The 23,344-nt window shown below is 39.5% G+C and overlaps 1 protein-coding gene across 3 annotated transcripts in view; it reads right to left on the reverse strand.

The window, feature by feature from the left end:
* The window catches only part of ak8 (adenylate kinase 8), a 210,669-nt gene that overhangs the window by 46,539 nt on the left and 140,786 nt on the right, over positions 1-23,344 (reverse strand). For 2 of the 3 annotated variants that reach the window (XM_069887219.1, XM_069887209.1), the window contains one exon: positions 7,515-7,604. The exons of the other annotated variant lie outside the window; for it this stretch is intronic. In XM_069887219.1, coding sequence (XP_069743320.1) covers positions 7,515-7,604 — 90 coding nt within the window. The remainder of the gene's footprint in view (positions 1-7,514; positions 7,605-23,344) is intronic. 3 annotated transcript variants of the gene reach the window in all.

The following is a 23,344-nucleotide window of genomic DNA, read 5'->3' on the forward strand; positions in this document are numbered from 1 at the left end:
CTTTTCCCCCCTCCCTTCCCTCCCTCCTTCACCCCCATGTTCTATTTCTGGTTGATTGGTTCTGGGATCATGGGGTTTATTGCTCATATACTTTTATATTTTCTCCCATTGGTATTTAATTCTGCATGTCATGTAGTTTCTTTAAGAATGCCACTGCATTGTATATATGCATTATTTTGCAACTCCTACTTGCAGTTCATGTTTTAATAATCATGTAATTATTTTGCATTAAATGTAATGCAGTAAGTGGAAAAATAAATGATCTGATTATCTTTTTTTGAAAATTTTATTTTTCATTTGCATCAATGACAAATACAACATGCTTATCCATAATCATTCAGAATAATAAAATGATGCAAAAAGAATACATAATTTTATATTTTCTCCCCTACCCTCCCCAAAAAAGTAGGAAAAAAAGCCTACCTGAATTTATCAATAATCATTCATTTATTAATTAAATGTCAAATTTACAAATATATCCTTAAACCTCTAAATTAACTAGGGTGAGTTGGAGCAGAAGAAATGGACGCTGTAGATGAACTCTTACCAATGAAATCCATATAAGGTTTCCAAATCTTATTAATTTTTTTCTGGTTGATTCTGTAAATTATATGTTATTTTCTCTAATGGTATATAATTTTGTAATTCCATTTGCCATCTAGTTAACCCCACATGATTTCCACGTTACTGCCATACATTTTTTTGCTTTTGCTGTTGCTACACTTAAAAACTTCCTCTGATAAATATCTAACTTTAAATCATGAATATCACCTAACAAAAATATTTTTGGGTCTTTCGGAACTTGTATCTTCATAATTAGTCCCAGTAAAATACTCATATCTTCCCAAAAATTTTCTACTTTATCACATTGCCATACTTCATGTAAAAAGGTTCCTAGCTCGTTATTACATTTAAAAAATTGATCAGAGCAATTTAATTAATTCCATGTAATTTATGTAGAGTATAATATAATTGATGTAAAAAATTAAATTGTACCATTTGATATCTGACATTAATCTGATTGTTATCTTGTTGTAGTTTATGGGAGTGTGTTATATATGAATTGACTGATGTGTTACCTACATCAAGCACTGATTACAATTCAAACGTACTTCATTGCATATATAGGCCTTTATGGGACATTCTGATGAGCAAGCCATAGGTGCTATAACAATGCAAATTGTTTTCATTTATTTATCATTTATAGCAGAAGTTGTTTTTAGAATAGATAGGAGGGTTAAACAAAATAATCATGTAGATTGTGGAATTGGTTAGAAAACACTAAATGAATGGAACCTCATTAACAGAAAGACCACAGTCTGTCCAGGTCGATAGCAGAAGATTGAGCATCGCCATGCTGAGCACAGGTGCAGTTCAAGGCTGTGTGCTCAGCCCGCTCCTGTTCACACTACTCACCAATGAGCGCATCGCCAGATACCGGTCCAACAGGGTCATCAAGTTGGCAGATGACACAACAGTAGTTAGCCTCATCAGCAACAATGATAAATTACACTACGGAGGAGGAAAATCTCGTGAAAAGTAACCACCTGAGTCTCAACATGGACAAGATGAAGGAGATGATCGTGAACTTCAGGAGGACCAGGAATAACCACCCTCCTCTACACATCAACAACTCTGTAGTAGAGAGAGTGGAGAGCATCAAGTTCCTTGGAGTTCACTTAACTAGTGACCTACCGTGGACATACAACATCTCCTTACTTGTCAAGAAAGTATATCAGCGAATGCACTTTCTGAGAAGACTGAAGCAGGCAAGGCTACTGGTCACCATTATGTCAACCTTCTATAGGCACTCTATCAAGAACATCCTAGCTGTCTGCATCACATTGTGGTATGGTTGCTGCAGAGAAATGGATCAGAGGTCAATCCACAAGACCATCAGAGTGACAGAAAGGATCACTGGTGTCTCCCCACCCCCCCCCCCCCACATTGATATGATCTATCAGGATTGTTTTCTGAAGATGGCACACAAAATTATTGAGGACCCCTTCCATCCTGCACACCATCTTTCAGGTGCTCCTATCAGGGAAGAGATACAGAAGCATCAGAGCCAACTCCACTAGGGTGAGGAACAGCTTCTTCTCACAGGTAGTGAGAATGCTGAACGACCAAAGGAACTGCTCACACTAACCATCTGTGACTCTCATTTGTACAAAAGAATATTATTTTATTTATTTTTATAGATATACAGTAATACTTGTCCTGCATATGTATTATTTGTCTTTACGTGTTTTACGTCGTGTGTGTCTGTATGTTTTTGCACTGAGGACCCTATCAGTGGGTTGTACTTGTACAATCAGATGACAATAAACTTGACTTGACTTGAAAAGATTCATGAATATGTACCAACCCTGTCATTGAAGTTAGTGCTGTTTCCTTTATTGCCTATCCTTACAGGCCATTGTAATTTAAATTAAACTCAGTATCTCACCATATATTCCAGGCATGTTTATCAAAGTGACCATAAAGTTAAAAGAAAACAATATCCTCACATTTAATTCAAGTTCAATTTGCAATGATATATACAACTCAAATTAGTTATTTAAAATAGTGGAATAGTTGATTATCCATTTCAAGTATAAAATATGTGAATAAGTATTTAACACGTGTTGATATAATGTGATCATTCTCTGCCCCATTTTGCTGGATTGGACACCTCAATAGGCACTGTATCCTGATATGGTTGTGCTCTATGCAGTGTAACTTGGTGATATTAAGCTTCAATCTTTATTGACATTTGAGCAATAAAACTACTGGAGAAAGAACACTGGAAGCAGGAAAAGAGAAGAGCTGTATTGGCCACTATTACTCTCGTACTGTACCTTAATACTCTTATATATGAGAACATTACCAATGCCAAACTAAAGCCAACTTAATTCTGCCTCCACAGAACCTGTTCATATAGACCCATCATGATGAATGCTTCTGCTGTGTTCAGAGTTGACCCCTTTCCTTATGGTCAACAGATTCTCCCCCTGAGCTCTAAGCCTCTGCATGCACATTCACTGGCAGGTTTACATGCACTGTAAGTTTCCTGATGTGAGCATCTGTGCTAAAGCTATCATGTGAATTTTCCCTGATGGGTTGGTACATATACAACTCCAGCACCCTATACATTCATGGCTAGTAATTAATCCCAAGAAGATCCTTCCCACAAACATTGTCCCATTTTTTGAAATGGTGTTTGCTGAGCATGTCATGTCAACAAATGTTAACTTTTAGGGAGGAGAACAGGGAGAAAGAAGGTTACTGAACATATCTATATTTTACATGCAGAGCAAATAGGTTCCAATAAAATAAGGTAAAAATGGTTCCACAACATTAATCTCAATTTTCTTTTATTTTCTACTCAAAATCCTTTCCATTCTGATTGGTCTTTTCTCAACTAAAAATTGATATTATAAAAAACTATCAAGTAAACACACAGCAAATAAAAAAAAACTCCTTTACACATTTAAAAAGAATATGAATTGATCAAACTTTGTTTTATATAGGGCCTTTCACAATGTCAAAGGAGCGCTCAAATGCTTTGTAAAGATTTACTTTCAAAGTTTAGTTATTTTTGATTTGCAGGCAGATGTGATCATTTGCATATGAGATGCTCTTGCAAACAATGAGATAAATGTTCAATCAGCTTGCAAATTAATTCAGTGGTTGAAAAATGAATGCAAGGCTGACCATCAGAAGTGCACACATTCCACAGAATCACTATGTTCATTAGATAGGCCCTTCCAAAATGAGCACTGGTCAATGTACTTTATGAAAAGCAGCCACCAAAATCAAACTGACACTGATTGAGATTTAAAAGCAGCAGGTGAGAAGGTTGCTAAAAGAAGGTAATGTGAAAGTTACCACAAATTCTCACTACCCACTACAATATCAGCTCTCTCTGAACAATATTACCAGCAAAAGATTGTGTTAACAATATTCTTTGTACATTGATCCTCCTCCCCTTGTTTACAGAAAATCAAGGGGAAATTGTGCTCATCCAAGCAGAAGACAAAGAACAAGTCTGAACTTATCACAAACAATGCTATAAAAAGGATTTTTGGTACTGCCTGCCATCTGCTGGAGAATGTTTTTAACAGCAACATTTTCAGTTCAGCAGCAACTCCACAACAATTACAATAGGTATTTTCATTTAGTCAACTTCCACCCCTTTGAAAATTTTACAGACAGCTGTTCCATTGTGCCTCAAATGGCTCATTACATTTTAGATGAAAAACAAATAATAATTAACAACAAATGCACCTTCTTTATATGCATAAATGAAATGCTGTGATTTCTTCCAAGAAAATTTCAAATGGAGTGGATCTACATGACAAGCAAGAAACTATACAACTAACATACCTCCTCTCCAGCACCAAGATAATCCCAACTTCAGTTATTGAGCTACAGGAACACCCATGTTCAGAGGCTCAGTTTTGAGTCAAATAAACAGAGAATGGGCCTACCATCGAACATTTGCAAAGCAAAAGTCTGCTACTACAAGTGTACAATGCTCTTCTCCTATGAGGCTCTGGAAACACAATCCATTAACCTTATCTCGAGAGCCATTCCCAAAGGCGGCAAGATATTGATGTTGAAATTTATCATTGTTTAGAGTATGCTAGCACATCTGAGAAAAAGATCAAAGCATCGAGGCATCATTACAGTTGCACTTGCACCCACCATAAGCTTGTGGTCTACCAGAAAACAACGATCCATGTTCTTCTGTATGCTTCTGAAACATGGATTGCCTACCCTAAACATATGAAAGAAATGAAAGGATACCACCAACACTATATTTGCAAAATCCTCAAAATCCATTGGCAGCATAAACAAACCAAAGACAGTGTTTACTTTCAAGCCAACTTCTCCAGAATTAAGCAGCGTGCCATTTCAACTCGTCTTCCTGTTCCCATACCAACCAGTCTTTTCCTTAGCCTTCTCTACAACCATGGTGAGGCCAAAAGTCACAAGAGGAACAACACCTCATGCTCTGTTGGAGTAGACAGCAAAACAATACCAAAAACACTGACATTTTCCAATTTCAGAGGATAACCCTTCCCTTCCTCTTTCCTTCTGATCCACCTCCAGTCCTTTCACTCTTGCCCCATTTCCATACCCCCTTCCAACTTATTTTCATCCCCCTCTTATCTGGTTCCATTTACCTTTCATCTCTCCCCTAATGGTTCCCATTATCACCTTCCTTGCTTATTAGAGTCCAGGACTGGTAGCCTTTTCAACCTCCAGCACCTGTTTCCATCTTCACCCTTCCTTCCCCACCTTTTTCTATTTTTGTCAGCTTCCACCTGTCTCTGTCTCCTAACTCCACTGTTCCCATCCCCCATCTTGCTGCTTCTCTCCATTATCCATCATCCCTCCTTGATCCAACTAACACCAACTTCCATCTCACCCATCACCTTTTCCTTTTTATGCTATCTTCCATCTCCACTCAGTCCCGATACAAGATCTCGACAATTCCTTCTCCTCCTTTCCCTGCCTGGCCCCACCCCCAGACACTATTTGAACTGCTAGGTTCCCCTAACAGTTTTATACAAAGATCTGACAGTTTTTTTTTGCAATCATTAGCTAATTCTTGCTCTTTATTTTTAAGACTGATTTCAAATCATCAAGTTAGAATGGTATTTGAAATCAGACCGATTCTATAATATAGCCACTAATTTGTAAATTGGTACTAAAACTTTGATTTGGGGTTGCCATTATGAAAACCATCATTTAGGGTAAAAAAAAGTTAAGTTTCTTCAAATCATTAATATCCATTTTAAACGATCACAAGTCAAGGTCTCCTCATTGCGTTGCCCATAAATATTAGTTTTAAAATGTTGTAGACAGGTGAACTGCTCACATTTAATTAAATCTGATTAATTTAAGTGTTGGGACTGATCATTAACCTGATTTGTCAAATAAGAAAGATATACAAGATATATACTGGTGATGTCAAGGACACTTTAAGGAACTTTTCTTTGGCAGGTGCACAAGGTAACCGAGTGTTGCCTCATTCTGTCCAGCAGAAAAGACCCCAGTAATTATTATAAATGAAAAGCAAAAGATCAACTAACACATTGGATATTGTTGGATTAAAACTCCTTTGATCTACTATATGTGAATTAACCATATTTGTTTAAGGTGTAAAGGTTACATACTAAGGCTACACTAAGAGAATGTATCTGGTCAAGTACAATTGAATTAAGAAACTTGAATTGCAAAACAAGTGAATAAAATTAGTTATTGTCCTATAAACGTGGGTCACCTAAAATGCATTAATAACCTACATATAGCCGACCTCCGTGTTATGGCAGTTGCAGTAATGAAAATTTTCCCTTATAGAATTCACAAATTACCGCCTAAAAATCTGGGAAATGGAGTAAAAATTCCTTCTTACAAAATATATGTAAGAAAAAGCAAATAAACAAATAGAAATTGTATTTCTTTTGAACTTGCATTTCTCGACATGGGGCAGATAACAGCTTTTCTTAATGGAAAAATCAAGATACAGGCCATTTTCTAGAAAGGCAGCACCTCGCTCTCCCCCCTCCCGTAACTTAGGGCTTACCTGCAATAAATAATCTTTAAAGATTCAACTCTTTTATTTTGGTGCTATGGAATAATACGTTACTCTATGATGTAATTATGAATAATTATGAAACTCATTTGCTAAAGCTAATTTGGGATGATTAAACTAATAAAATTCTAATTAAAATGTAATAATTAAGGTTCAAAAATGTTGCAATATCATGAATGTTTTATTGTAAATCTATTATACAAATATTCAGCTCATTTCACTTAAATATATGGTCTTTAATAAATTACCTCAAAGGCTTGATCCTTTTGGAGAAGGATATGTGTCAGCAAGGGGGTGAAAAAATATTTTAAAAATGAATATAATAATAATTTTAAATAATTTTACACTGTTAGATGCTGACAGTATTTTAAAACTTTATTTCAAATATTTAAAGAATAAACTTCATGTATGGAAAATAACATTATAAACTTTTTTTGACAAAAAAGAAAAATGTGTTCACCACAGGGTCCATTGCACCTCTGAAAAATTAAACTCGACAGATTCAAACTGTCCTATTTCCACTTCAAAAGAGCAGGGGCTCTGGTCTCCTCCTGACTCATCTTCAAACAGTAGCGCCCCAGAAACTTTCTTTCAGGCGAAGCTAAAACAGCCTCCAGCTCCCTTAAGCACTGTACTGGTTACTGTAGCCGCTGCCTATGCCTGTCCTAATTATACCCAAGTGAGTCTATTAATCAGTTAGTAAATTATTCAGTAACCCTTCTCTGCCTTCAGCTAGTACAAACATGCTCTAAGCAAGGGCTAGAGGGAAGTGCAGGGGAAGTCCCTATGGATCTCACTCTGAGTATTCAGTTGTTCAATGTCTCCTGAACTCCCCGTTAATAACGAGGGAGAAAAGCTCTGGTGGTGTCTGAATCTTGCCCTTTGTTCAATATCAGAATACAAGCAGTAGGGGGGTCAGGATCCTTACCTGGTTGCCTACTTTCAACATAGGGCTTAATGGCTTCACCAAATTTTGTCTCAGCAGCGAGAGCCTCCCTTAGTAATAGTCCACAGGAAACTGTAAAAAGCAAGCATTCTTTTTAATTAAGAGCATGCATTGCATCCAAAGCTTCATAAATAAAAAAGAATCAGGCAATGGACTATTATGAATATGGATTAAAATCCAATTAATTATATAAATTGTTTATATAGAAATATCTTTATTTGCAAACTTTAAGTAAAAGCTTCTTGCTGCTTGGTGCAATGTTTGTTCGATCAAATATAAACGTGATCAGAAACTGATGCCTGTTGAACACAGCTCCTGTAACATTGGCATGTAGAAGCTTTTCAAATTACTGCTACTTAAGTCAGCAAAACAAAAATAAGACTTTCAAATGGCATATTTTTATTCTACTGAAATTCAGCTTAAGAAATATTCAACCTAGGGGAGTGGCCATGCGAAGGACTTAAACAGTTTTTGTTGAGCTCTCCTTGAAGAGTATCAAAAAGACGGTTAAAATCTCAAAATCAAGAATTTTTTCACAAAAAATGGATAAAGCAAGTACCAAGCGACAAGGCAGCAAAAAACAAAAGCTGTGGAAGTTTCTACTCAGCAAGAAACATTGAGCGAAAGCCTAAAAGGGAGCAGTGTAAGAGTGGCCTCAGGACTGGGGAGTTGGGACAAGTACTAAATATTATCCTGGAGAAATGGGATAATTTGAGCAATCAATTTGCAGGCATCAAAACTGTCTGAAAAGATGACTGAAAGAAATCAATGAAGATTTAATGCAAAGAATGACCCAAGTAGAAACAGATTTGGTAAATACACATGATAAGCTAAAAGCTATGGAAAAAGATGCAAAGCAATGGGAGTCAGACAGTCAAGGTCTGTGGACATGATGGACCATGTGGAGAATTTTAGCAGACAAAATAATGTTTGAATTATTGGACTAAAAATAGGAGATTGAGGGGATGTATCCAGTGAACTTCTTTGAAACATGGATCCCACAAGTGCTGGGAGAAGATAAATTCAGAGAAAAACTACATATTGAAAGGGCTCACTGAACACTTGGACCCAGAAGAGCTGGAGACTAGTCCTGGTAAGACTTTTGAGTTACTGGGAATGGGAGACAATTCTGGGAGCAGCATATGAATACTCTAAACAAAATAATGGCACGCCTGAGATTGAGCATGAAAAAGAGCTATTTTTCAAGATTTTAATCCTACTTTGATTAAGCAAGGGAAGAAGTTTGATGATGTAAAAAGACAATTGTGTTCTAAAAACCTGAAATACTTGATATACCCCGCGACTCCAAGGGTCGAAATAGCAGAAAGTAATTGGCGATTTTTCAAGACTAAGAGCGAGATGGAAGACTTCTTGCGAGGATTATGAAAAGACTAAGGTTACCAAAGAAGAAGACAGCGAAGAATGTTTACAATGGGACTAAGTAAAAGTTGTATTTTTAAACCATCTTGTATTTATTGTTGAAAAGGAAATTTTATTAAAATATTCACAGAGAGCTCAGGAAAGAGCAAAAACTTGGGAAAAGTAGTAGCAGAGTAGATACTAAGGGGAAGAATGGTGCTGGAAGAAGAGTATCTATAAAAGACGGTGCTAAAGGGAGGGGTTCTTCTTTCTTGAACGATTCCGTGGCCTTTTTTTGCGGGCTTTCAGGGTTTCCTGTTTTTTATCACCATCAAGGCAGGGACATTGTATGTGTTTTTTAAAAGGGAAAGATCACTATTATTTAAACAATTGAAAAGGTCTTACTGATAAACAATATCTGTTTAAAAACATATGGATAGAATGCTAACATTTATTAGTCTTAATGTTAATGGGATAAATGGGTAGGTGAAAAGGAAAAAGGTCTTGGCACATCTAAAAAAATTAAAGACAGATGTAGATTTTCTACAAGAAACACATCTTACCAAATCAGAACATGCTAAATTAAAAAGAGGATGGGTGGGACAAGTAAAATCATCTTCATTCAGCTCAAAAGCATGAAGAGTAGTAATTTTAATTGATAAAAATATACCAATAATAATAGAAGATACATTGACAGACCAAACCAGAAGATTTGTAATTATACATTGTAAAGTTTATGCAGTATCATCGACATTTTTTATTATTTATGCACCAAATTATGGATATATTTTTAAAAACAGCAGAGGGATGACAAAATATATTGGTCAGAGATTTTAATTTCTGTTTAGATCCAATATTGGATAAATCAATAAGAACAAGGGCAAAAGCTGCAAAAACAACATTTATCATTTATGAAGGATTTAAATTTGATTGATTTATGGAGGAAACTTAACCCCATGGAAAGAGACTATGCATTCTACTCAAGGGCACACGATTCACAGATAAGGAGTGATTTGTTTTTAATGTCTGCCAGTTAAAAAGTAGAATGGTAAAAACAGAATATTTGGCAAGACTCTTATCAGATCATTCCACATTAACTATTGTGATTATGGAAAAACAAGAAAGTGTGTATAGGTGATATCTCAATGCTATGCTGTTGAGAAGGAAAATTTTTGTGAGTTTATTAAGAGGCAGATAGAACTATTTTGTGAAACTAATCTTTCCTTCTACTGAGAATAGTTTTTTAAATATGGGATATACTTAAAGTTTACTTAAGAAGACAAATCATTTTCGATACAAAAAATCTCAAAGAGAGAATACACTATAGAGTTGGATGGTTTGGAGAAATATATAATGAAACTGGAAAAAGAATATCAAAGAATGGCATTACAAGAAAAAATATAGACTATGAGAGAATAATAAACTGAGATACAGCACATTACAAAAGTATCGAATGGAAAAAACTATTAACAACTAAACAAAAATATTATGAATTAGAAGAACGGGCACAGTAAGCTCTATCTTGGCAGGTGGAAGGAGTCATCTAGGATGATAAATGCAATAAAAACAGCCTGATATTATTACGTAATCAAAAATAAATAAATAAACAATATTTTTAGACAATATTATATGAAACTATACAAATCAGGCATTGAAAATGAGATGGACGAATTTTTACCAAATATTGAATTTCTAAAATTAGAAGATAGAGAATGGGTTGATTCACATGAGAAGAAATTGAGAAAGCTTTGGGTACTTATTTTGTTATAATGTGTATTATAAAAAATAATAATGATGTACTTATTATTGCAGACTAATAAGTCTTTGGGGGAGAATGGATTTCCTCCTGAACCATTTAGAATGGTATTTTCTATGTAAGACATTGGAAAAATTTGGTATAGGCAGAAACTTTATAAATTGGATAAAAACTCTTCATCATAAACCACAAGCCAAAATTATAACTAACAATCAGATATCAGCAGTTTTTCCCTTGAGTAGATTGAGTAGACAGGAGCGCCCTCTGTCCCCACTGCTTTTTGAACCGCTGGCAAAGATTATAAGGAGAGATCCGGATATGAAGGGCTTCAAAGTTGGACAGGAAGAACATAAAATTAGCTTATTTGTTGATGACGTGCTACTATATTTGTCTGACCCAGTTGAGTCCTTGATAAAATTACAAACAACATTAGAAAAATATGAGAGTATCAGGTTATAAAATAAATATGGATAAGAGCCATTGACAAATTTTGATTATGAAAGATATCAAAAAGGTAATAGATTTAAATGGAAGATAGATGGAATTAAATATTTAGAAATAATGACAGATAACAATTTACAGAACATATAAATTTAATTATACTCCTCTTTCAGAAAAAATAGAAAGATTTACAGAAATGGAAAAACTTGCCAATTACTTTAGTGGTAAGAGTAAATTGTATTAAAATGAAAGTGATGCAGAGATTACAGTATCTTTTCAATCACTGTCCATCACTGTCCTTGGCACAACCTAAAAAATTCCTTAAATTATTATAATTATTAAATAATTATATAAGGAAATTCCTATAGAATAACAAAGTGCCAAGAATTTAATTGGAAAAGTTAACATGGGAGGATTTAGGCTTCCAAATATTAAGAAGTATTATTTATCATGTAGCAATTGTGTTGCAGTGCGAAATGAAGAATGAGAAAATGATCAGTTATAGTTGTCGAAGTTCAGTGGAAGTCTTTTAAATAGTTACCTGTAGTTTTTGTAAAACCCCGTGTGTTCCAAATGACATTATTGCATTGTGACATCATGACGTCACTCAGAACCTCCTGAGCCAGATCAATTAAGCCTCCAGTGAGCCACTACATGTCTCCCCCCACCCCCCCACCCAGACCGGCGATAGGAGGCTAAACCTCTGGTGCTATTACTGTCCACTGCTCTTGGGCGGTCATCTGTGCCTTTGCATTGGGGGTTGCAGCAAGGGTCTATCAAGGTCAAGATGACCAGACTTTAGTTAGTCAATCATAAATGTCTCTGGATGCCCTCCAATGTCCTGTACATAAGTTTTACGATGTTCTATAGCCCTCATACAGCCTCTGTAAGAGTGGCCCATGTGCACCTCTAAGCACAAACATAAACTCACAATCCTGGAGTTCCTTTGGGATAAAGGGTATTGTTGTTACATCCCTGGACATGGGAACTGGGGCCAATTTTTCAAGCTGCCTCCGCAGTCTGCTTAAGATTACAGTCAGTGGTACCTTCTGTCTGCGTGCTGCAGGCATGAACTCCCAGGTACAATGAGCAGGGCTCCATAAACCAACTCGGCCAATGAGGAGTTGAGATCCTCCTTGAGTGCCATTCTTATTCCCAGGAGGATGCAGGGCAGGTCATCCGCCAAATCAGGTCCCTGGAGGTGGGCCATCTGTGAAGCCTTCATGTGCCTATGGAACCGTTCCACCAGGCCATTCTACTGCAGGTGTTAGGCTGTTGTGTGGTGGAGCTGTATTTCCAGCAGTTATGACAAAACATCCCAGAGTGCGGAGGTAAACTGTGGGCCTCTTTCAGAGGTAACGTGTGGGTAGGCCAAACCAAGATACCCAGGCAGAAATAAAAGCTCTGGCACATGAATTGGTCGATGAGTCCGTCATAGGAAGTGCCTGTGGCCACCTAGTGAATCTGTTGATGACCATTAACAAGTACGTAGACCTTTGTGACACTGGAAGCGGGTCAACAATGTTGACATGCACGTGGCTGAATCTGCATTGCGGTAGCTTGGAAGTCTGAAGCGGCACCTTCATGTGCCTTTGCACTTTAGCTGATTGGCAGTCCATGCATGACTTTGCCCAGTACATGCCATACAAACTTGTCAGCTATCAAGTGGACTGTCACTCAAATGAAGCGGTGGGACAGTCCATGAATGGCATCGAAAATGCAACATCTCCACGCAGCAGGAACGATAGGACGAGGCTGACCTGTGGAAATATCACATAGGAGATTGGCATTTTGCGGCCCAAAGGCTACATCCTCAAGTTGCAGGCTCATGACAGCAGTTCTATAAGCCAGGAGTTCATCATCTTGGTGCTGAGCTTTGGTGATCGCCATGTAGTCTACACCCGGAGAGAGGGCATGTACTGCTTGAAAGAAGGAATGGAACGAGGCATCAGTCACCACATTACTCTTACTGGAGATATGTTTAATCCTGGTTGAAAACTTGGAAACATAAGATATGTGGCATTGCTGGTGGGCTGACCAGGGGTCTGATGCCTTTTTGAACATTAGTAAAAATCGTGACGTCCCTGCCATCTAAAAAATAGTGGAAGTGTCTGACTGGTAGGTACAGCACCAGCAATTCCCTATCAAACGTGCTGTATTTCGTTTCCAGAGACCCCGACTACTGCCATGCCGGACGTGACTATCGTCAAGGCAGTTGGTGCATCTATTTGTGGATGGAACAGCAATGTTGCCTTCGCTTGGGCATCTTTGCTCTGCTGGACTGCCACTGTCATCTCCTTTGTTCACTCAAGTTCTTTGGTATCACTGGACATGAGGTCAAATAGGGGTTTCATAATATGAACTGCAGAGGGTAGAAAACGATGATAGAAATTGACCATCCCTACAAATTCCTGGAGTCCTTTGATGGTATCGGGCCTCACAAATTTGAGGATAGCTTCCACCTTGCAAGGCAATGGAACGACTTCCCATTGCTAATCTGATGTCCCAAGAACTTAATAGAGGACTGCCCGAATTTGGATTTCTCAGGGTTCAACTCTTGTAGGGAGTGACAGAGTAAACACAGATGCTGCAGGTGCTCTTTGTAGAAGTGGCTGGCAATGAGTATGTCATCCAAGTATAAGAAATGGAAGTCCATGCCATGACCCACTGCATCCATTAGTCGCTGGAATGTTTGTGCAGTGTTTTTGAGCCCAAAAGGCATTCTCAAAAATTTGAAGAGTCCAAAAGGTGTTATGATGGCGGTCTTGGGCACATCCTCCAGGTTTACAGGTATTTGGTGGTATCCATACACCGTCAATTTTAGAAAGTATCCTGGTCCCATGAAGATTAGCTGTAAGGTTCTGTATATGGGGCACTGGGTAGCGATTTGAAGTTGTAACGTCGTTGAGATGCCTGTCATCCCTGCAAGGTCTCCAGCATCCCTTAGCTTTGGGCGTCAGATGTAGTGCATGGTTCGAAGTTCCTTCATTTTGTGGAACTCTTGTTTAGTAAGCCACAACTTGTCAGGCAGCAGGCATCGGGCTTGGGCATGTAGAGGAGGTCCTTGTTTGAGGATGTGGTGTGCAATGCCATGTTTGGGTGTGGCAGTGGAGAACTGGGGAGTGACAAAGTCCGGAAACTCCTTAAGAAGTTTGACGAATATGTTGTTTGAGTACTCCACGGTGTCTAGTTGAGGGCAGGCGGGTGGGGGGGGGGGGGGGTGTTAGCTTTTCCGAGGCAGAAAGTCTGGGACATTGTGGTGTTCAGCAACCGGTGACCTTTTAATTCCACTATCAGTGGAAATTGGCACCCAGTAATGACCCAGTTGGCACCCAGCAGTGAGAATGAACTTCCATGTGAACTTATTGTTGCTGAATTTCAGGGGTACAGTCTGTGTGCCGTATGTACTAATCGAACCGATGTTCACTGCAGTGAGTGCAAAATATGTGCTCCTGGTATGGGCCCAAAGAAGGAAGGACACTAACCTCTGCACCCATGTTCACTAGAAAATTGTGCTAGGAGTTAGTCGCAGACGTAGAGTAGGCTGTTAAGATGGCCAGCCGCCGTAGCCATTAGTGACGACCAGCCATGGCGTTTCCCAGAGTCATGCTTGTTTGGGGGAACATGTACCCTCGTCACCAGTTCTTGTGGAGCCTGGCTATTTGGGTGTGACGCAGCACTAATTTCTGTGGGCCTTGTACCTTGCTGTTTTGCGCACCACAGAATGTCTGCTTGGGCGGCCACTGTTCGAAGGTTATCAAAGTCCTCATCAGCCAACATGAGGCAGATGTATTCTGGCATATGCTCGAAGAGCAAGCAAGGCTTATGGCTATCTGCCAGTGCAAACATGTCATTCATTAACTCTGAAGGGGCATGGTCCTCCAGGCCATCGACATGGAGGAGTTGTGCAGAGAGACTGTAAATCCGGAGGAGGGCTTTTAGGGCTGAGAGCTGGTGGGTCCCAAAGGAAATCCATTATTCGACCGGCTGTGTCCTGGTTGAGGGCACTTACCACATGATAGTACTCAGTTGTGTCCACTTCTATCTTGTGAATGTAGAACTGCGCCTCAGTCTGCCTGAACCAAACATCAGAATGGATGGTCCAAAAGACAAGCAGTTTGAATGAAACTGCTGCGTGATCCATGTTGAGTCAAAAATCTATTTGGGCCCATCAGGGTCACCAATGTAGCAACTGTGTTGCAGTACAAAATGAAGAACGAGAAAATAACCAGACGTAGTCGAGTCGAAGTTCAGTAAAAGTCATTTATGCAAACCCCGTGTGTTCCAAATGATATCATCACATTGTGATGCCATGACGTCACTCGGAATCTCCCAAGCCAGTTCGATTAAGCCTCCAGTGAGCCACTTCAATCAGCACAGGCTAGATTTTAATTATGCTTCTTTGAAGAAGACATTCCCCCTTCTTGGATCTGAATGGGATTGTATTCAATAAAAGAAAGGACAACGAAGGACTTTATTTATGTGGAATGTTGTTAATAACAAAATAGATGGATAACCTTACATGAATACATATGATTAGAATATGGCAAGAAATAAATGAATCTATTGGGAAAAAAAAGCAGGGATATCACTAAAAACACTATTATGTAAAAATATGTTGCTGTCCATGAATCTGGGTAAGAAAATATTGAAATCCTGGTATGACAAAGATATAAGATATATTGATGATTGTTATGTGGTGAGATCTCTTGTGTCTTTTGACCAATTAAGAAATAAATATGGAGTGTCTAATGGGACTTTCTTTTGTTTTCTCCGGCTAAGATAATTTCTGAGAGAAAGGTGAGGGTCAAATTTGGCTCCACGTGAAATTAGTGAAATGGAATGAATGATTTGGCTGGGGAATACACCTAAATTTATAACTAAGATGTACTGTGCTCTCTAGAAAGTGCAAAACCAGGTTTACAGAGATCAAGATAGAGATGTGAGTCAGATATAGGTGTTGCAATAATGGAAAGATGTTGGTCTGATTGGTGCTTGGACAGCATGACATCAATTATAAATGTGAGATACTGATTAGTACAATATAATTTCCTATATATATTATATATAGATACATTCATATATCTTGTTGCATAGATCAAAATCTGAAATATTGGATTGTGTTTTAGATGTGGAACAGAAATAGGAATGTTTTTACATGCTACATTGTCATGTGTGAAGGTGAGACCTTTTTGGCAGGATATTACCAAAATATTAACAAGGAAAACAGGGGTGGCATTCATGGGCAACCAAGACCTTTATCTTTTGGAGAACTTTATTGAAATAAGCAATAAATTAATTAAATTCCAAATTTAATTTGTTAAAATAGCCTTAGGAGTGGCTAAGAAATGTATTGCAATTACTTGGAAATCTGACTCTTGTCTACATCTACAATGGACTGCAGAGATGAATGATTGCATACCTATGGAAATAAATTACATATAACTTAAAGAACAAATATGACATATTTGTTAAGATATGACAGCCTTATTTGGATCATATAGTGGCCCTATTATAACTATAATTACAATAATAAAATGGACAATGATAGATATTGCTATGGTATAAATACACACGACTTCCTCATATATAATTTTTTATGTTAATATAAACATAAGCCCTGATGAAAGGGGTGGGGGAGGGGTTGTTTTGTTTTGCTTTCTTTGTTTTACTTTGATATTAGAGAGTATACTTTGTCCAGTTATGGAAAGAACCAAAAATTAAATATTCAAAAAAAAAAGAAATATTCAACCTGTGTATATACACATTTAAACATGTGGAGCCACTCACACAGATTCAAGAATCAAAACTTACAGCTGAACCGAATATATGGACAGGCACTTTACAACAGCACTGATAGAATGCTGTGACTTTAGATATATCTTAACTTTCAATTAAGATATTAAACCAAGGGCTGATCTAGCTCTTAAAATAATCCCAAAGAACTTCCACAAGTAGAATGGCAGTCTTTCTGGTGTCTCAGTTGACATATATACCTCAATCTGTACCAAATTCAACTAAATATTGCACTATTTAATTCTGTTCTTTTATATCTATTAAAATAGTTCAAAAGTAGTTAAGTGATCGTATAATGATTTGTGATATTTTAAGAACATAAAAAGTGTTAAATACCATTGTGTAATAGTTGAGTTCTGGGGAACAATTTTTAGGGCAAAATTTAGTGAGTTGACTATTACAAGCATACAATTTTTGACTGCAATAGCACCTGCTTTGTTTGAGGCATTGGGAGCTCGGTTGGCCAGGAGTGGGTAGAAAGTCCCTGTTAGGGGCATTAGGAGCTCGTATTGGTGTGTGGCCAAGGCGAGGACTCGCAGTCGGGAGCCAGGAGCTCCAGTGGGTGGGTGGGTGGGGGAAAGTATCTGCAGTTGGAGTGTCAGGAGCTTGGGAAAGTAGGAGGCTGGGGCCTAGGTGAGAATCTGCAGTCAGGGCATTTGGAGTTCATATAGGTGAGCGGCCAGGGCCTAGGCAAGAGATGGCGGTCAGGACCTTGGGAGCTCTGGAGGGTGGGTGGCTATGGCCGAAAATAGGGGAGGTCAACTTTTACATGCGATATATGAAAAATATCGGATTTTTGGGCCAAAAATAGGGGGTTGACTTTTACTTGGTATTGACGCATATATACAGTAAAAGCAAACTTTTTTCATTACATTCATGATTCAAAATTTACCATATCTTTTTAAAAAAAGATAGCACATCAGCAAATTGTAAATCCACAGACACTCATCATTAAAAAAAATCACTAAGAATACTTAATATACACCAGAATAACTCCTTCAGTGTCCCATACTACTTTGGTCTGACTTGACCCATCACATTGCATTGTTTAGTAAAAAAGCTATTGCACTTAATACTGGAACATACTCTAAGCTGCTATTTTTCTAATACCAATTACCCATCAATTTTCTTTTGGCATGCCTAACAAAGCTTTGAAGGAAGATACATATTATATAATGGAATCAATCTTATACAAATATAATCAGTTAAATCTTAATAATAACATTAATGCTAACCTAACTCGATGGTGAACATCCAAAGAAAAATTACTGAAGATGTCAAATAATAATTTTACTGTTCAAATTCCTGGACGAAAGGAAGAGGGATGAGAAAGAAAAGTATACCTAATTTGAATGTCACTGCTGGTGGAGTGCAGGGAAATATACGTGAGATATATATGTCAGGCAACAGAGAAACAGAGTTAGTGTTTTAATTCAAAGACTCTTCAATTTGATGAATAGACTTCAACCTGAAATATCAATTCGGTTTTCCTTTCCACATATGCTGAGTGTTTCCTGCATTTTCCATTCTAGTCTCAGCTTTCAATTTTTCTAGGTCCAATCATGTGCTTGGTGATTAAAACTGATTTGATCAAATAAACTTGCTTAGGACTTCATCCACAATAACACCTGAATATTTTACACAACTTCTGAAATTTGAATACCAGTAAAATCAAAGGAATCAAATTTCATGAGATGAACATATGATCACAGCTGTAATACCACCAAATGCAAACACACACTAATTTGTGAAAATTAAACCAATGTATCAAAGCAAGCAGCTCGGAACCCTTATTTGGATTATATGGGTTTAAAATTTTTAATTCTCTGGCCACATTGTGGTGGTGTTACTCTAATCCATGGTAATTAATTAATTATGTTATTATAGTTTATATCTCCTTTCTTTTCTTCTTTCTTTCTTTGGGGATTAGGTTAGTTGGGTATGGGGGGGGGGATAGGGTGGATGGGAGGAGGGTGGGTAGTAGAGGGAGTAGTTTGACATAAATATATACCATGTTTTCTTTGATTATATGTATGAATTTTTTTGAATGTTTGTATCATGGTTTATAATCAAATAAATAAAATAATAATAAAAAAGCAAGCAGCTCAAAACAAAAGAAAATTATTCAATGGTATTTTGGCTCTACAAAATACCTGATTCAAATTAGTTTATATTAATTCTATTAAGAGCATGTCTTCAAAAATATCTTGGCCCAGGGGAAAAAAAAACAAATTTTCACGAGCAATTAAGTTTCCATGCATTTTCTTCAGTATTATATCCACTGAAAAGGTAAGAGATACTGGGCTTCTCCTCCAGGAAAAACAAGAACTGGTTCGACGAAAACAACCAGGAAATCCAGGAGCTGCTGACAAAGAAGCGAGCTGCCCACCAGGCTCACCTTGTAAAGCCACCCTGACCAGAGAAGAAACGAGCCTTCCATCGCGCATGCAGCCATCTTCAGCGCAAACTCCAGGAGATCCAAAATGAGTGGTGGACTAGCCTCGCCAAATGAACCCAGCTCAGCGCGGATATTGGCGACTTCAGGGGTTTTTATGAGGCTCAAAAGGCTGTGTACAGCCCCTCACCCCAAGTCCAAAGCCCGCTGCGCAGCTCAGATGGCAAAGTCCTCCTCAGCGACAAGATCTCCATCCTCAACCGATGGTCAGAACACTTCCAATCTCTTTTCAGTGCCAACCGCTCAGTCCAAGAATCCGCCCTGCTCCAGCTCCCTCAACAGCCCTAAGGCTAGAGCTGGATGAGGTCCTCACCCGGGAAGAGACATATTAGGCAATTGAACAACTGAAAAATGGCAAAGCAGCAGGTATGGATGGAATCCCCCCAGAGGTCTGGAAGGCTGGCGGCAAAACTCTGCATGCCAAACTGCATGAGTTTTTCAAGCTCTGCTGGGACCAAGGAAAGCTGCCTCAGGACCTTCGTGATGCCATCATCATCATCCTGTACAAAAACAAAGGTGAGAAATCAGACTGCTCAAACTACAGGGGAATCACGCTGCTCTCCATTGCAGGCAAAATCTTCGCTAGGATTCTCCTAAACAGAATAATACCTAGTGTCGCCAAGAATGTTCTCCCAGAATCACAGTGCGGCTTTCGCGCAAACAGAGGAACTACTGACATGGTCTTTGCCCTCAGACAGCTCCAAGAAAAGTGCAGAGAACAAAACAAAGGACTCTACATCACCTTTGTTGACCTCACCAAAGCCTTCGACACCGTGAGCAGGAAAGGGCTTTGGCAAATACTAGAGCGCATCGGATGCCCCCCAAAGTTCCTCAACATGATTATCCAACTGCATGAAAACCAACAAGGTCAGGTCAGATACAGCAATGAGCTCTCTGAACCCTTCTCCACTAACAATGGCGTGAAGCAAAGCTGCGTTCTCGCACCAACCCTCTTTTCAATCTTCTTCAGCATGATGCTGAAACAAGCCATGAAAGATCTCAACAATGAAGACGCTGTTTACATCAGGTACCGCACGGATGTCAGTTTCTTCAATCTGAGGCGCCTGCAAGCTCACACCAAGACACAAGAGCAACTTGTCCGTGAACTACTCTTTGCAGACGATGCCGCTTTAGTTGCCCATTCAGAGCCAGCTCTTCAGCGCTTGACGTCTTGTTTTGCGGAAACTGACAAAATGTTTGGCCTGGAAGTCAGCCTGAAGAAAACTGAGGTCCTCCATCAGCCAGCTCCCCACCATGACTACCAGCCCCCCCACATCTCCATCGGGCACACAAAACGGTCAACCACTTTACCTATCTCGGCTGCACCATTTCATCGGATGCAAAGATCAACAACGAGATGGACAACAGACTCGCCAAGGCAAATAGCGCCTTTGGAAGACTACACAAAAGAGTCTGGAAAAACAACCAACTGAAAAACCTCACAAAGATTAATGTATACAGAGCCAATGTCATGCCCACACTCCTGTTCGGCTCCGAATCATGGGTCCTCTACCGGCATCACCTGCGGCTCCTAGAACGCTTCCACCAGCGTTGTCTCCGCTCCATCCTCAACATTCATTGGAGCGACTTCATCACCAACATTGAAGTACTCGAGATGGCAGAGGCCGACAGCATCGAATCCATGCTGCTGAAGATCCAACTGCGCTGGGTAGGTCACGTCTCCAGAATGGAGGACCATCGCCTTCCCAAGATCGTGTTATATGGCGAGCTCTCCACTGGCCACCATGACAGAGGTGCACCAAAGAAGAGGTACAAGGTCTGCCTAAAGAAATCTCTTGGTGCCTGCCACATTGACCACCGCCAGTGGGCTGATATCGCCTCAAACCGTGCATCTTGGCGCCTCACAGTTCGGCGGGCAGCAACCTCCTTTGAAGAAGACCGCAGAGCCCACCTCACTGACAAAAGGCAAAGGAGGAAAAACTCAACACCCAACCCCAACCAACCAATTTTCCCTTGCAACCGCTGCAACCGTGACTGCCTGTACCGCATCGGACTTGTCAGCCACAAACGAGCCTGCAGCTGACATGGACATTACCCCTCCATAAATCTTCGTCCGCGAAGCCAAGCCAAAGAGAAGAAGATGGCCAATGTGTCTGCATTAAATTGTATCCTTCTGTGGTGAATGTCTGCCACTCTGCCTGTCTCCCCTCTGGCGAGCCTTGCTGTACTAACATCGGCTGTACATTATCCCTGCTGTTAAGGACATGCCCCTTGGGTATAACTGTGTATGCATCTATTGTCTTTTATTATTGCACCATGAGTTTCTGCTAATAAAAGCCATGATTATTGTTTGATCACATCGTCTTTATCTACTTAATTAACTGGCACTTCAATTTTATTAGCAGAAATGGATGCAGCACTCAAGCCACAGCGGCTGATAATCGACCAGTCTGCCCCAAGGGCCAGAGAAATTTTCAACCACTGGATTTCTTGTTTCGATTACTACATGGCTCGAAACAACGTGGTTGATGAGGCGATACAGTTGGGCCACCTGCTGGGTGAGGTCCCTTTCGCGGTAACGCAAGGAGCTACCACTCTGGCTATAGCCTGGGAACATCTGACTGCTTACTACGCAGCGCCATGAAATGTGGTGCTTGCTCAACACCAGTTGCTGACGAGATGCCAGAAACCCGGGGAAAATGATGCTGCCTATGCACTGGCACTCGACTCGCTGGGAAACGAATGTGATGTCAGGGCAGTCAATGTGAAACAACACTGCAATGCCTTGAAGCTGGATGCTTTTGTCAACGGAATTGACTCCAGTTACATCCGACATAGGCTACTGGAGATGGAGCCCTTAACCTATGACCGGGCAGTCACTCTAGCCAAAACACTGAGAAGTGCCATGTGGTCCAGTGAAATGCTAGAAACCGAAAAGGAAACATCCAGGAGTGCTGGAACCACGAAGGAAAGAAAAGGGCTGTAGAGCGCGTCGAAAGAACCAAAGACTTGTTGATCCAAACCAAGGCTTTTATTAACTAAAAGACTGGAGAATATCACAAGTAGGTCGACCAGTCCAGAATGACCTGGTCTGGCTAGGAGCAATCCTTTAAGACCTGCCAGTAGGTGTGGCTACACTCTCAGCCAATCACAGTCATCCTACACTACCATCTGTACATATACCCATTGGTGATAGAATCTGTACCATCACAAGAGCAAATTCCTGAAAAATGCTACTTCTGTGATAAGAGCTGGCACCCCAGACAGAAGTGCCCAGCTCGATTTGCTACCTGCAGCTATTGTGGGAAACTCAGCCACTTCGCTAAAGCGTGTAAGGCGAAAAGTACTCCCACTGATAAGAAGAGAAGCACCAAGAAAATGCATCCTGGAGCTGCAGGAATGGAAGACAACTGTGAAAAGGGGGAATCTTCAGACGAGCAGGCTAAATTGACTTCAAGTGACGGCGAGGTGAGATCCCCTGTGATAGCTGAATTGACTGTAAAGCTTGGGAGATGTTACGGACTGGAACGGTCAACTAGGAAAGGGGGAGGTGAATGGTGAGACTCTTGACTGTCTAATAGACTTGGGAAGTACTGACAGCTACATCCACGAGAAAGTTGCCAGAGCTATAAATATGAGGAGATATCCAGCGAAACGAAAGATATCGATAACTTGTAGTGAACTTACAAACACTATATGGGACAAGTGTAAAGTTATTTTAAATTTGCAGGGACATTGCCTTGCTGATGTGTGGCTCTTTATTATGCCGGAGCTCTGCGCTCCTGTGTTACTGGGGTTAGATATTCAATCTCAGATGAACAGTGTAGTGTTAAATTTCGGTGGGCCTCTACCCACACTTACCATCCTCCGCGCTAGTTACTGCAGTCTGTCCGCATTAAAGATCAAAGCTCCTTCCCTTTTCAGTGATTTATCCCGAGTGTCAGCCGATTGCCACTAACAGTCGTTCTTACAGCAAAGGGAATCGTAAGTTTATCAAAGCGGAGACCCAGAGACTGCTTAAAGAGGGAGTAATTGAACCTAGTA

This window comes from Narcine bancroftii, chromosome 1 (assembly GCF_036971445.1).
Source record: "Narcine bancroftii isolate sNarBan1 chromosome 1, sNarBan1.hap1, whole genome shotgun sequence".
NCBI classification, from domain to species: domain Eukaryota; kingdom Metazoa; phylum Chordata; class Chondrichthyes; order Torpediniformes; family Narcinidae; genus Narcine; species Narcine bancroftii.